Source organism: Rhinoraja longicauda, chromosome 40 (assembly GCF_053455715.1).
Source record: "Rhinoraja longicauda isolate Sanriku21f chromosome 40, sRhiLon1.1, whole genome shotgun sequence".
NCBI lineage: Eukaryota > Metazoa > Chordata > Chondrichthyes > Rajiformes > Arhynchobatidae > Rhinoraja > Rhinoraja longicauda.
Genome location: NC_135992.1, coordinates 5,745,766 through 5,759,946, shown reverse-complemented (window position 1 = coordinate 5,759,946; position 14,181 = coordinate 5,745,766). Strand labels below are relative to the sequence as shown.

Genomic DNA, 14,181 nt, shown 5'->3' with positions numbered 1-14,181 from the left:
GTGAGGTTATTCACTTTGGAAGTAAGAATAGAAAGGCAGATTATTATCTGAATGGTGTCAAGTTAGGAGGAGGGGGAGTTCAACGAGATCTGGGTGTCCTAGTGCATCAGTCAATGAAAGGAAGCATGCAGGTACAGCAGGCAGTGAAGAAAGCCAATGGAATGTTGGCCTTCGTAACAAGAGGAGTTGAGTATAGGAGCAAAGAGGTCCTTCTACAGTTGTACCGGGCCCTGGTGAGACCGCACCTGGAGTACTGTGTGCAGTTTTGGTCTCCAAATTTGAGGAAGGATATTCTTGCTATGGAGGGCGTGCAGCGTAGGTTCACTAGGTTAATTCCCGGAATGGCGGGACTGTCGTATGTTGAAAGGCTGGAGCGATTGGGCTTGTATACACTGGAATTTAGAAGGATGAGGGGGGATCTTATTGAAACATATAAGATAATTAGGGGATTGGACACATTAGAGGCAGATAACATGTTCCCAATGTTAGGGGAGTCCAGAACAAGGGGCCACAGTTTGAGAATAAGGGGTAGGCCATTTAGAACGGAGATGAGGAAGAACTTTTTCAGTCAGAGGGTGGTGAAGGTGTGGAATTCTCTGCCTCAGAAGGCAGTGGAGGCCAGTTCGTTGGATGCTTTCAAGAGAGAGCTGGATAGAGCTCTTGAGGATAGCGGAGTGAGGGGGTATGGGGAGAAGGCAGGAAAGGGGTACTGATTGAGTGATCAGCCATGATCGCATTGAATGGCGGTGCTGGCTCGAAGGGCTGAATGGCCTACTCCTGCACCTATTGTCTATTGTCTATTGTCTATTGTCAGGCAGCATCTCTGGTGAAAAAGGATGGGTGACATTTTGGGTCGAGGCCCCCTTGTTCTGACTGAAAGTAGGGGGTGGTGGGGGGGGTGAAGAACTGGAGGTGAGAAAAGACGAGGAACAATCAGAGCCAGTCGTAAATGACCTCAGGCAGGGTGGTGCCCTGGTAGGCCCATCGTAGTCTGGGGCAGGTGTGATATAATGAGGGATATCACGTGGAGAACTGTGGAACTGGTTAAACGAGTAGGGTGGAGGATTTGACTAGCACCTGTACTTTCAGCCTGAAGAGGCCTCCCGACCCGAATCATCACTTTCATCCCTTCACTCCAGAGATGCTGCCTGTCCCGCTGAGTTACTCCCAGCACTTTGCGTCCATTTTTGGGGTAAACCAGTTCCTTCCTGCGTATAGAGTCTCGTTGTGGTGGCGTCACCCTGTTTGGGTCCCCAGGCAAGATGGCGGAGCGGTGGTATTTTGGGCGCCCGGGGGCGGAGATGGACGAGGAGGACGAGGCACTAAATCACCAGCTTGACCTGCGTGCCGAGAGCCTGACCCCCGTACAAGAAGGCCCTGCTGGGGGGCAAGCTCCACCAGGTGGCAGGTCAGTGTACCAACCTCCCTGCCATTGCTACACACTTTAACCCCCCCTCCCAGTCCCACACTGCCCTCTCTGTCCTGGGCCTCCTCCACTGTCAGAGTGAGGCCCAGCGCAAACTGGAGGAACAGCACCTCATATTTCGCTTGGGCAGCTCACACCCCCAGCAAAATAAACATTGACTTCTCCAACTTCAAGTGACCCTTGCTTTCCCTCTCTCTACATCCCTCCCCTTTCCCAGTTCTCCGACCAGTCTGACTGTCCCCCTGATTGCATTGTATGTCTGTTTAGGAAAATAACTGCAGATGCTGGTACAAATCGAAGGCATCACAAAATGCTGGAGTAACTCAGCGGGTCAGGCAGCATCTCTGGAGAGAAGGAATCTCTTCCTTCTCTCCAGAGACGCTGCCTGACCCGCTGAGTTACTCCAGCATTTTGTGATACCTTGTATTGTCTGTTTGCCAACAATGGTCTATTCTACATTTTGCTTGAACCACACCTCTTTTGAACTCTTACTTATGCTTCCTTGTCTCAGTAACTCCCTGTTCCCTGACGCTCAGTCTGAAGAAGGGTCTCGACCTGCAGTTGCACAGGGCCCTAGTGAGACCGCACCTGGAGTACTGTGTGCAGTTGTACAGGGCCCTAGTGAGACCGCACCTGGAGTACTGTGTGCAGTTGTACAGGGCCCTAGTGAGACCGCACCTGGAGTACTGTGTGCAGTTGTACAGGGCCCTAGTGAGACCGCACCTGGAGTACTGTGTGCAGTTCTGGACTCCAAATTTGAGGAAGGATATTCTTGCTATTGAGGGAGTGCAGCGTGGGTTCACGAGGTTAATCCCTGGAATGGCGGGACTGTTGTACGTTGAAAGACTGGAGCGACTAGGCTTGTATACACTGGAATTTAGAAGGGTGAGAGGGGATCTTAATGAAACATATAAGATTAGTAAGGGGTTGGACACGTTAGAGGCAGGAAACATGTTCCCAATGTTGGGGGAGTCCAGAACAAGGGGCCACACAGTTTAAGAATAAGGGGTAGGCCATTTAGAACGGAGATGAGGCAGAGAATTCCACTTTTCACTCAGAGAGTTGTGAACCTGTGGAATTCTCTGCCTCAGAAGGCAGTGGAGGCCAATTCCCTGGATGCTTTCAAGAGAGTTAGATAGAGCTCTTAAGGATAGCAGAGTCAGGGGGTATGGGGAGAAGGCAGGAACTGATTGTGGATGATCAGCCATGATCACGGCGAACGGTGGTGCTGGCTCGAAGTGCCGAATGGCCTCCTCCTATTGTCTATTGAAATGTCAGACATCCCACCCAGATATGTTCCCTGTCCCACACAGCTTCTCCAGCATTTTGTGTCCGTCTCCCTTCCGTTGACTCCATCTACACCTCACGCTGCCTCGGCAAGGCCAGCAGCTTAATCAAGGACCATTCTCACTCCCGGTCACCCCCTCTTCTCCCCTCTCCCATCAGGCAAGAGGTACAGAAGTGCGAAAACGCACACCTCCAGATTCAGGGACAGTTTCATCCCAGCTGTTATCAGGCAACCGAACCATCCTACCGCAACCAGAGAGCGGCGGTGAACTAAGATGGGTGAGTGGGGATAGGAATACGGCAAGAGAGTGAGTAGTGGGTGATGTAGAATTGGAGAGGGTGAGGTGAGGTGACATGGAGCTGGAGAAATATCCGGGTTAGCGTTTATGAGAGGAAAATGGCCAGGTGGTGGGTTGGAAGATGTTGAGATTGGGGTGGGAAAGGATGGAGGGCGATGAAGGATCATGCCTTGGGTCAGAGTCATAGAGTCATATAGTGTGGAAACAGGCCCTTCGGCCCAACTTGTCTACACCGGCCAACATGTTCCAGCTACATTAGACTCACCTGCCCCATTCCGCCTATATCCCTCCAAACCTGTCCTAAACTGTCTAACTGTATATTGAAAACAATTTTTTTTTAGAGATACAGCCCAGAAACAGGCCCTTCGGCCCACCGAGTCCGCGCCGCCCAGCGATCCCCGCACACTAACACTATCCTACACACACTAGGGACAATTTTTACATTTACCCAGTCAATTAACCTACAAACCTGTACGTCTTTGGAGTGTGGGAGGAAACCGAAGATCTCGGAGAAAACTCACGCAGGTCACGGGGAGAACGTACAAACTCCGTACAGACGGCGCCCGTAGTCAGGATCGAACCTGAGTCTCCGGCGCTGCATTCGCTGTAAGGCAGCAACTCTACCGCTGCGCCACCGTGCAATAGACAATAGACAATAGGTGCAGGAGTAGGCCATTCGGCACTTCGAGCCAGCACCAACATTCAATGTGATCATGGCTGATCATCCACAATCAGTTCCTGCCTTCTCCCCATACCCCCTGACATATTAAATGTCATAAGGTCATAAGTGATAGGAGCAGAATTAGGCCGTTCGGCCCATCAAGTCTACTCCGCCATTCAATCATGGCTGATCTATCTCTCCCTCCTAACTCTCCCATTCTCCTGCCTTCTCCCAGTAACCTCTGACACCTGTACGAATCGAAAATCTACCTATCTCTGCCATAAACATATCCACTGGCTTGGCCTCCACAGCCTCCTGTGGCAAAGAATTCCACAGATTCACCGCCCTCTGGGATTCACCTTGTTGGGATAGTCCCAGCCTCAACCACCTCCTCCGGCAGCTCGTTCCACACACCCACCGCCCTTTGTGGGGAAAAAGTTCCCCTCTCAGATTCCTAGGAAATCTTTTCCCTTTTCACCTCAAACCTATGCCCTCTCGTCCTCGGTTCACCTACTCTTGGCAAGAGACAATAAGCGCATTCTCGGTCTATTCAAATTTCCTCAAACTCAATTGCAACAAATCTGAAATCATCATCATTGGTCCAAAAACGCTCACCAAATCCACCCAAAACTTCATCCTCAACATTGATGGTCTCCCAGTATCCACCTCACCTCACATCCGGAATCTTGGAATCATCTTTGATCAAACCCTCTCCTTCGACAAACACATCAAACACTTCACAAAGACAGCCTTCTTCCACCTCAAAAACATTGCCCGTCTCCGTCCATCCCTCTCCTCCACAGCTGCAGAAACCCTCATCCACGCCTTCATCACCTCCCGTCTGGACTACTGCAACAGCCTCCTCTATGGCGCACCCTCAAAAATCATCAGTAAACTTCAATACACTCAAAACTCCGCTGCCCGTCTACTCACCCACTCCCCGATCCGTGACCATATCATCCCCGTCCTTTACAAACTCCACTGGCTCCCCATCCCCCAGAGAATCCAGTACAAAATCCTCCTCATAACCTACAAAGCCCTCCATAACCTGGCCCCATCCTACCTGACCGACCTCCTCCACAGGCACACTCCCACCTGCACCCTCCGCTCTGCTGCTGCCAATCTCCTATCCCCCCACATCCGGACCAAACTCAGATCCTGGGGGGACAGGGCTTTCTCCATCGCTGCTCCCACCCTATGGAACTCACTACCCCAAACCGTTAGAGACTCCTCCACACTCACCACATTCAAAACATCGCTGAAGTCTCACCTGTTCAGCACTGCCTTCAACCACTGACCGTCACCTCACCTTCTGTCTCCTTTCTCTGTTCGTTTACTTATTTACTTATTTATCTATTTATTCATTTCCCTATGTTCTCTAAATCTCTGTAAAGCGTCTTTGAGTATATGAAAAGCGCTATATAAATAAAATGCATTATTATTATTATTATTATTCTTCTTCTTATGATTTTGTGTACAATTCGTGTGCAATTGAGTAACATTGAGGCACCTTTTCTAGATCCCTCCACATGCAATGTGGTGGTAACCAGACTGACTATTCTATGTGAAGACGCACCAAAGCCAATTGCCATTGATCTCACTGGTAAGTTTGAAACATAGAACCATAGAAATTAGGTGCAGGAGCAGGCCATTCGGCCCTTCGAGCCAGCACCATTCAATTTGATCATGGCTGATCATCCAAAATCAGTACCCCGTTCCTGCTTTCTCCCCATATCCCTTGATTCTGTTAGCCCGAAGAGCTAAATCTAACTCTCTCTGCGGCACGGTGGCGCAGCGGTAGAGTTGCTGCCTTACAGCGAATGCAGCGCTGGAGACTCAGGTTCGATCCTGACTACGGGCGCCGTCTGTACGGAGTTTGTACGTTCTCCCCGTGACCTGCGTGGGTTTTCTCCGAGATCTTCGGTTTCCTCCCACACTCCAAAGACGTACAGGTATGTAGGTTAATTGGCTGGGCAAATGTTTAAAAAAATTGTCCCTCGTGTGTGTAGGATAGTGTTAGTGTGCGGGGATTTCTGGGCGGCGCGGACCCGGTGGGCCGAAGGGCCTGTTTCCACGCTGTATCTTTAAATCTAAAAAAAAAAACAATCCAGTGAATTGGCCTCCACTGCCTTATCCACCACACACTCGACCCACCCCCCCCAGCGGCGAATGGCGTTCACGGACGGCCTCCTGATATCCCATGGGCGCTGTGCGTGTGTGTTCTCCCTCTCCAGGGACACGTGGGCACGGACCGAGGCTCGGGGGGAGAGGGGCAGGCAGGTTGGCGACTCGGGCAGAATCCTCGACCGCCCGCTGCCTGGACCCGCGAACGGCCATCTTGGCCAGGACCAGCAGCAAACCCGGAGAGAGATTCCCCCCCCCCCCCCCCCCCCTTCCTCCTGACTGTCATTACACAGTGTACCTCTCCCTCAATACACAGAGTAGCACTCCCACAGTACACAGATCAGCCAAAACATTACGACCACTGACAGGCGAAGTGTACAACATTGATTATCTTGTTACAATGGCGCCTGTCAAGGGGTGGGATATATTAGGCAGCAAGTGGACAGTCAGTTCTTGAAGTTGACGTGTTGGATGCAGGAGAAATGGGCAGGAGTAAAGACCTGAGCGACTTTGACAAGGGCCAAATTGTCATGGCCAGACGACTGGGTCAGAGCATCTCTGAAACGGCAAGGCTTGTGGGGTGCTCCCGGTCAGCAGTGGTGAGTACCGACCGACAGTGGTCCGAGGAGGGACAAACCACAAACCGGCGACAGACAGGGTGTTGGGCGCTCAAGGCTCATCGATGCGCGAGGGCAACGATGGCTATCCCGTCTGGTCCGAACCGACAGAAGGTCGACTGTGGCACAAGTCACAGAAAATGTTAATGGTGGTCACGGGAGGAATGTGTCACAACACACAGTGCATCGCACCCTGCTGCGTATGGGGCTGCACACGGAGGACCAACAGCACATTGGGCAGGTGGGCGTAATGTTTCGGCTGATCGGTGTAACAAAGAGACTTTATGTTACTTCACTTCATAATCATAGTATAAACGCTGGAAGGATCAATACTGCCAATCAGCAGTTTACAAACATCAATCAGCTATCAAATGACAACAGTATCATCAATACACAGTGTAGCACTGCCTCAATACACAGTGTAGCTCTGCCTCAATACACAGTGTAGCTCTGCCTCAATACACAGTGTAGCACTGCCTCAATACACAGTGTAGCACTGCCTCAATACACAGTGTAGCTCTGCCTCAATACACAGTGTGGCACTGCCTCAATACACAGTGTAGCTCTGCCTCAATACACAGTGTGGCACTGCCTCAATACACAGTGTAGCACTGCCTCAATACACAGTGTAGCACTGCCTCAATACACAGTGTAGCACTGCCTCAATACACAGTGTGGCACTGCCTCAATACACAGTGTAGCACTGCCTCAATACACAGTGTGGCACTGCCTCAATACACAGTGTAGCACTGCCTCAATACACAGTGTAGCACTGCCTCAATACACAGTGTGTACCTCTCCCTCAATACACAGTGTAGCACTGCCTCAATACACAGTGTAGCACTGCCTCAATACACAGTGTAGCACTGCCTCAATACACAGTGTGTACCTCTCCCTCAATACACAGTGTAGCACTGCCTCAATACACAGTGTAGCACTGCCTCAATACACAGTGTGTACCTCTCCCTCAATACACAGTGTAGCACTGCCTCAATACACAGTGTAGCACTGCCTCAATACACAGTGTAGCACTGCCTCAATACACAGTGTAGCACTGCCTCAATACACAGTGTGGCACTGCCTCAATACACAGTGTAGCACTGCCTCAATACACAGTGTAGCACTGCCTCAATACACAGTGTGACGCTCCCTCAACACTGACCAAAGATACTAGAGGAGCAAGATGAACCACTCCGTCAAAATCGCCTCTACTGAAGTGTAGTGCGCAAAGGAGCGTAACGGCCGCCATTTTAGTAAGCAAAACCCGCCGTCCGCTCTGCCTCTCGCAGTGTAATCAGTGTTTTGGGGGAACAGTATGTGTGATGATACCATTAAAATGCAGAATATATCTCATCTATCAATTCACAGATTTTTGTTATTTTCGTTTTTAAAATGTTTCTGCAAGTTTCTGCCGACTAAAATGGCCGCTGTGACACGCTACGGTGTTTAGGATCGAGTGGTCTATCTTGCTCCTCTAGGATCTTTGACACTGGCAATGCAGAGGGCGGTCTACACACTGTACTGAGGGGTACTCCCTCAGTATTGATCATGTGGCAGCATCGTTAGTAACGTGGGAGAGCTAGACACAGCTGGGAGAGTTTCGGAATACCGATAGACAATAGGTGCAGGAGGAGGCCATTCGGCCCTTCCAGCCAGCACCGCCATTCAATGTGATCATGGCTGATCATCCTCAATCAGTACCCCGTTCCTGCCTTCTCCCCGTACCCCCTGACTCCGCTATCCTTAAGAGCTCTATCTAATTCTCTCTTGAATGCATTCAGAGAATGGCCTCCACTGCCTTCTGAGGCAGAGAATTCCACAGATTCACAACTCTCTGACTGAAAAAGTTTTTCCTCATCTCAGTTCTAAATGGCCTTCCCCTTATTCTTAAACTGTGGCCCCTTGTTCTGGACTCCCCCAACATTGGGAACATGTTTCCTGCCTCTAACGTGTCCAACCCCTTAATAATCTTATACGTTTCGATAAGATCCCCTCTCATCCGTCTAAATTCCAGTGTATACAAGCCTAGTCGCTCCAGCCTTTCAACATACGACAGTCCCGCCATTCCAGGAATTAACCTAGTAAACCTACGCTGCACGCCCTCAATAGCAAGAATATCCTTCCTCAAATTTGGAGACCAAAACTGCACACAGTACTCCAGGTGCGGTCTCACTAGGGCCCTGTACAAATGCAGAAGGACCTCTTTGCTCCTATACTCAACTCCTCTTGTTTATGAAGGCCAACATTCCATTGGCTTTCTTCACTGCCTGCTGTACCGATGGGACCGCTGCACAATCTGCACCGATTTTGCTTTTAAACCAAAATAACTTGATCAATTATTACCACTAATATTTACAGCACAAATTAAATCAAAACAAAACCTACCACCATAATACAAGGCAGACAAATATACAATAGGGCCTGTCCTACTTAGGCGATTTTAAGGCGACTACCGGTGACTAGGCTGTTGCCGAACGTTTGCCGGGGTGTCGTGGGCGTGATCGTGAGGAGTCTTCAATGAATCGTAGTGGATCTCGGCGCGTCGCGGAAAAAAAATTCCAGATAGAAATTTCTCGGCGACAGCTGGCTTGTCGCCAGGTACCGTAGCTTATTGCGGGCGCTGTCTGTCGCACGCTGTCCCCAGGTTTGCTAGGGTGTAGCAGGTGTGTTTAGAAGCACGTGATATTAAATTAAGAAAAGTCATTTGAAGATACCAGAAGATAGTTTTGTTTAACCAATTTATTTACCGTCAGGACATTTGACGGGTAGATTGGAGGCGGCAGTTTGACGGTCAGGTAAGCGTGGGGATTTTGCGATGTTTCCGAAGATGGTGCCATCTCTTAGCCAGGGTGCTAGTCTCACAAAAAAAGTAAAACTTGTATCGACCTGACTCGGCATTGTCGTGGTCATTGTCGTGGTCATTGTCGTGGTCATTATCGTGGTCATTGTGGTCATTGTCGTGGCCATTGTCGTGGTCACTGTCGTGGTCACTGTCGTGGTCACTGTCGTGGTCACTGTCATGGTCACTGTCGTGGTCATTGTCCTGGTCATTGTCCTGGTCATTGTCATGGTCATTGTCACAGTCGTTGTCGCGGTCATTGTCCGCGGTCATTGTCGCGGTCATTGTCGTGGTCATTGTCGTGGTCGTTGTCGTGGTCATTGTCGTGGTCATTGTTGTGGTCACTGTCGTGGTCATTGTCGTGGTCATTGTTGTGGTCACTGTCGTGGTCATTGTCGTGGTCATTGTCGTGGGGTAAAAGAAAATTTTGTCGATCTGCTACGACTTTGACAGTCACCGGCAGTCGCCTTAAAGATCGCGTAACTGGACAGGCCCTAAAATAAACTACTATACAACTCTATTACAATCCTTAGTGAGTGAGGATGACTTCCTGCCCCCCCCCGGTGTCCAGCGGTCCCGGAAATCCCCCAGGGTGCCCTTGGACAGCGGGTGGTCCCTCTCTAACCCCAACCGTAACCCCCGGGAAAAGGGGGTGGGCAGCCGGCTCGGGCAGCGCCCTGTTCCGCCTGGCACCGTGACTCGCGGATGGCCAGCGTGGCCGGGACAATCTGCATTGAGGAGGGGTCTCACGGTGAACCTGGTAGCCACGCGGCTGGCCCTGAGGGCAGGTCGTCTCACGCTGTTTAACACCGCGGCCGCTGAAGGGAAGAAAGTACCCGCGGAACTGGACAGATCTTTATCGGCGGTTCATCGCAGTAACCATGGCAACAGAGGCCTGTGTGCAGTGGGGCCCACAATACAAACACTCGCGATTAGATTAAAAATGAAACTTGTGAAGTTATTAGCCCTGAGCATCGGGATCTTATTGAAACATATAAAATTCTTAAGGGGTTGGAGAGGCTAGATGCGGGAAGATTGTTCCCGATGTTGGGGGAGTCCAGAACAAGGGGGTCACAGGTTAAGGATAAGGGGGAAGTCTTTTAGGACCGAGATGAGAAAACATTTCTTCACACAGAGAGTGGTGAATCTGTGGAATTCTCTGCCACAGAAGGTAGTTGAGGCCAGTTCATTGGCTATATTTAAGAGGGAGTTCGATGTGGCCCTTGTGGCTAAAGGATCAGGGGGTATGGAGAGAAGGCAGGTACGGGATACTGAGTTGGATGATCAGCCATGATCATATTGAATGGCGGTGCGTACAGGCTCGAAGGGCCGAATTGCCTACTCCTGCATTTATTTTCTGTTTCTATGTTTCTATGCATCTTTCTATCAAATTCCATACCACAGCTCCCTCTCCCCTCTGCCTGTTGAGAATTGACAGACACTTTTCTTTTCTCTCTCTCTCTCTCTCTCCCTCTCTCTCCCTCTCTCCTCCCTATCTCTCCCTCCCTCTCCTCCCTCTCCCTCCCTCTCCCTCCCTCTCCCTCCCTCTCCCTCCCTCTCCCTCTCTCTCTCCTCTCTCTCTCTCTCTCTCTCTCTCTCTCTCTCTCTCCTCTCGTCTCTCCTCTCTCTCTCTCTCTCTCTCTCTCTCTCTCTCTCTCTCTCTCTCTCTCTCTCTTCTCTCTCTTTCTCTCTCTCTCTTTCTCTCTTTCTCTCTCCCTCTCCCTCTCCCTCTCCCCCTCTCCCTCTCCCCCTCTCCCCTCCCTCTCTCTCTTTTTCTTTCTCTCCCCCCCCCGAACGGTTTCAAGCCAAAACGTCACCCATTCCTTCTCTCCAGAGATGCTGCCTGTCCCGCTGAGTTACTCCAGCATTTTCTGTCTATCTTCGGTTCAAACCAGCATCTGCATTCGTTCCTTCCCACACATTTCGTCCAGCATCTGTGTTCTCTTTGCTCGGATACCGAAGGACCCCTTTTCCTGGCTAGCCCGTTAAAACCTGATGGAATGATTGTCCAGCCTGCCGCACGGTGTCTTTCATCCTTCATCTCCGCCCTGTGACTCTTTGTGATTTATTGCATGTAAAACAACCCAAAAAAAACAGAATGACTTAAATGGTAAACACAAAATGCTTGAACAGCTCAGCAGGGTCAGGCAGCATCTCATATATCATGTGGACAGCCTACAGTGGTATGAATATTGATTTCTCTCACTTCAGGTAGCCCCGGCATTCCCCCTCTCTCTCCATCCCTCCCCCACCCAAGTCGCACCAGCTTCTCGTTCTCACCCAACAAACAGCCTCCAATGGCCCGTTTCCTTTATCACCGTTATTCTTTTGCACAACATTTATTGTGAATCTGTGGAATTCTCTGCCACAGAAGGCAGTGGAGGCCAATTCACTGGGTGTTTTCAATTGAGAGTTAGACTTAGCTCTTGGGGCTAACGGAATCAAGGGGCATGGGGAGAAAAGCAGGAACGGGGCACTGATTGTGGATGATCAGCCATGATCATATTGAATGGCGGTGCTGGCTCGAAGGGCCGAATGGCCTACTCCTATTTTCTATGTTTCTATGTTTTTACTTTATAACTATGGTGATTTGAATGAAAGCTCCTTTCTTTAAGGAAAACACAAGGGATTGTAGTTTCAGTGGGGGCAGTGTTAAAGGAGAACTATTCTGTAGAGTTGCTACCTTTCAGATGAGATGTTACATTGAGAGTGAAAGTGACCTCTCTGGTGGCAGTTTGAAGACAGACAGAGGGATTTTCTCCGCTGCTCTGACCCTTAGGGGTCAGAATATCCCCCTAGAATATACTTTGAAAACCAGAGGACACAGGTTTAGGGTGACGGGGAACGATTTAACCGGAATCTGATGGGTAACGTTTTCACGCAAAGGGTGGTGGGTGTATGGAACGAGCTGCCGGAGGAGGTGGTTGAGGCGACGTTTAAGAAACATTTAGACAGGTACATGGATAGGACGGGTTTAGAAGGATTTGGGCCAAATACAGGCAGGTGGGACTAGTATAGATGGGGCATGTTGGCTGATGTGGGCAAGTTGGGCCGAAGGACCTGTTTCTACGCTGTATGACTCTATGTCTAAAACTAAATAGACAATAGACAATAGGTGGAGGAGGAGGCCATTCGGCCCCTTCGAGCCAACACCATTCAATGTGATCATGGCTGATCATTCACAATCAGTACCCCGTTCCTGCCTTCTCCCCATACCCCCTGACTCCGCTATCATTAAGAGCTCTATCTAACTCTCTCTTGAAAGCATCCAGAGAATTGGCCTCCACTGCCTTCTGAGGCAGAGAATTCCACCTATTTACAACTCTCTGAGTGAAAAAGTTTTTCCTCATCTCCGTTCTAAATGGCCTACCCCTTTTTCTTAAACTGTGGCCCTGGTTCTGGACTCCCCCAACATTGGGAACATGTTTCCTGCCTCTAGCGTGTCCAATCCCTTAATAATCTTATATGTTTCAATAAGACCCCCTCTCATCCTTCTAAATTCCAGTGTATACAAGCCTAGTCGCTCCAGTCTTTCAACATACGACAGTCCCGCCATTCCGGGAATCACCTAGTAAACCTTCGCTGCACGCCCCCAATAGCAAGAATGTCCTTCCTCAAATTTGAGAGACCAAAACTGCACACTGTACTCCAGGTGCGGTCTCACTAGGGCCCTGTACAACTGCAGAAGGACCTCTTTGCTCCTGTACTCAACTCCTCTTGCGGTAATGGGATAGTAAACGGATGTAATGCTGAGGGTTTATGAGGTGCGGGTCAGGCCAAGTTTGGAGTGTCCTGAGCAGTTTTGGGTCCCATATCTGAGGAAGGATGTGCTGGCGTTGAAGAAAAAAGTTTTTCATCGTACCTCGATCCACGTGACAATCGGCCAAACTAAATTAAACCAAAGTAAAGTAAAGAAAACTAAACTGAACTAGAGGAGGTTGACGAGAATGATCACAGGGATGGTCGGGTTAACGTGTGATGAGAGTTTGACGGCACTGGGCCTGTACTCGCTGGAGTTTAGCAGGATGACGGGATGAGGGGGGATCTTATTGAAACATATAAGATTATTAAGGGGTTGGACACATTAGAGGCAGGAAACGTGTTCCCAATGTTGGGGGAGTCCAGAACAAGGGGCCACAGTTTAAGAATAAGGGGTAGGCCATTTAGAACGGAGATGAGGAAAAACTTTTTCAGTCAGAGAGTGGTGAAGGTGTGGAATTCTCTGCCTCAGAAGGCAGTGGGGGCCAGTTCGTTGGATGCTTTTAAGAGAGAGCTGGATAGAGCTCTTAAGGATAGCGGAGTGAGGGGGTATGGGGAGAAGGCAGGAACGGGGTACTGATTGAGAGTGATCAGCCATGATCGCATTGAATGGCAGTGCTGGCTCGAAGGGCTGAATGGCCTACTCCTGCACCTATTGTCTATTGTCTATTGTCTAAGACCTGATAGAAACTTACCAAATAGTGGAAGGCCTGGATAGAGTGGACGTGGAGAGGATGTTTCCACTTGTGGGAGAGTCCAGGACCAGAGGCCACAGCCTCAGGATAAAAGGACGTACCTTTTGTGAGGAGATGAGGAGGAAGTTTTTCAGAGGGTGGTGAATCTGTGGAATTCATTGCCACTGAAGGGTGTGGAGGCCACATCAGTGGCTATTTTCAAGGCGGAGATTGACAGATTCTTGATTAGTGCGGGTGTCAGTGGTTACAGGGAGAAGGCAGGAGAATGGGGTTGAGAGGCAGAGATAGATCAGCCATGATTGAATGGCGGAGTAGGCTAGTGGGGGCCAAATGGCCGAATTCTGCCTCTCTGACTTATGAACTTATGAGCTCATCTTCTAACCAGCCCTCAGACGAAAGAGATTATTCAGGTCATCATCAATTTGCTGTTTTGTGGGATCTTGCTTTTCACAAAACCATTCCTCACATTGCAAC

General features: G+C 49.9%; 1 protein-coding gene across 1 annotated transcript in view; it reads left to right on the top strand.

Moving 5' to 3' along the window:
* The first annotated feature begins 1,262 nt into the window (after positions 1 to 1,262).
* The window catches only part of LOC144611387 (uncharacterized), a 37,717-nt gene continuing 24,798 nt past the window's right edge, over positions 1,263 to 14,181 (top strand). The window contains 3 exon segments of the mRNA XM_078430457.1: positions 1,263 to 1,401; positions 5,193 to 5,276; positions 9,787 to 10,146. Coding sequence (XP_078286583.1) covers positions 1,263 to 1,401; positions 5,193 to 5,276; positions 9,787 to 10,146 — 583 coding nt within the window.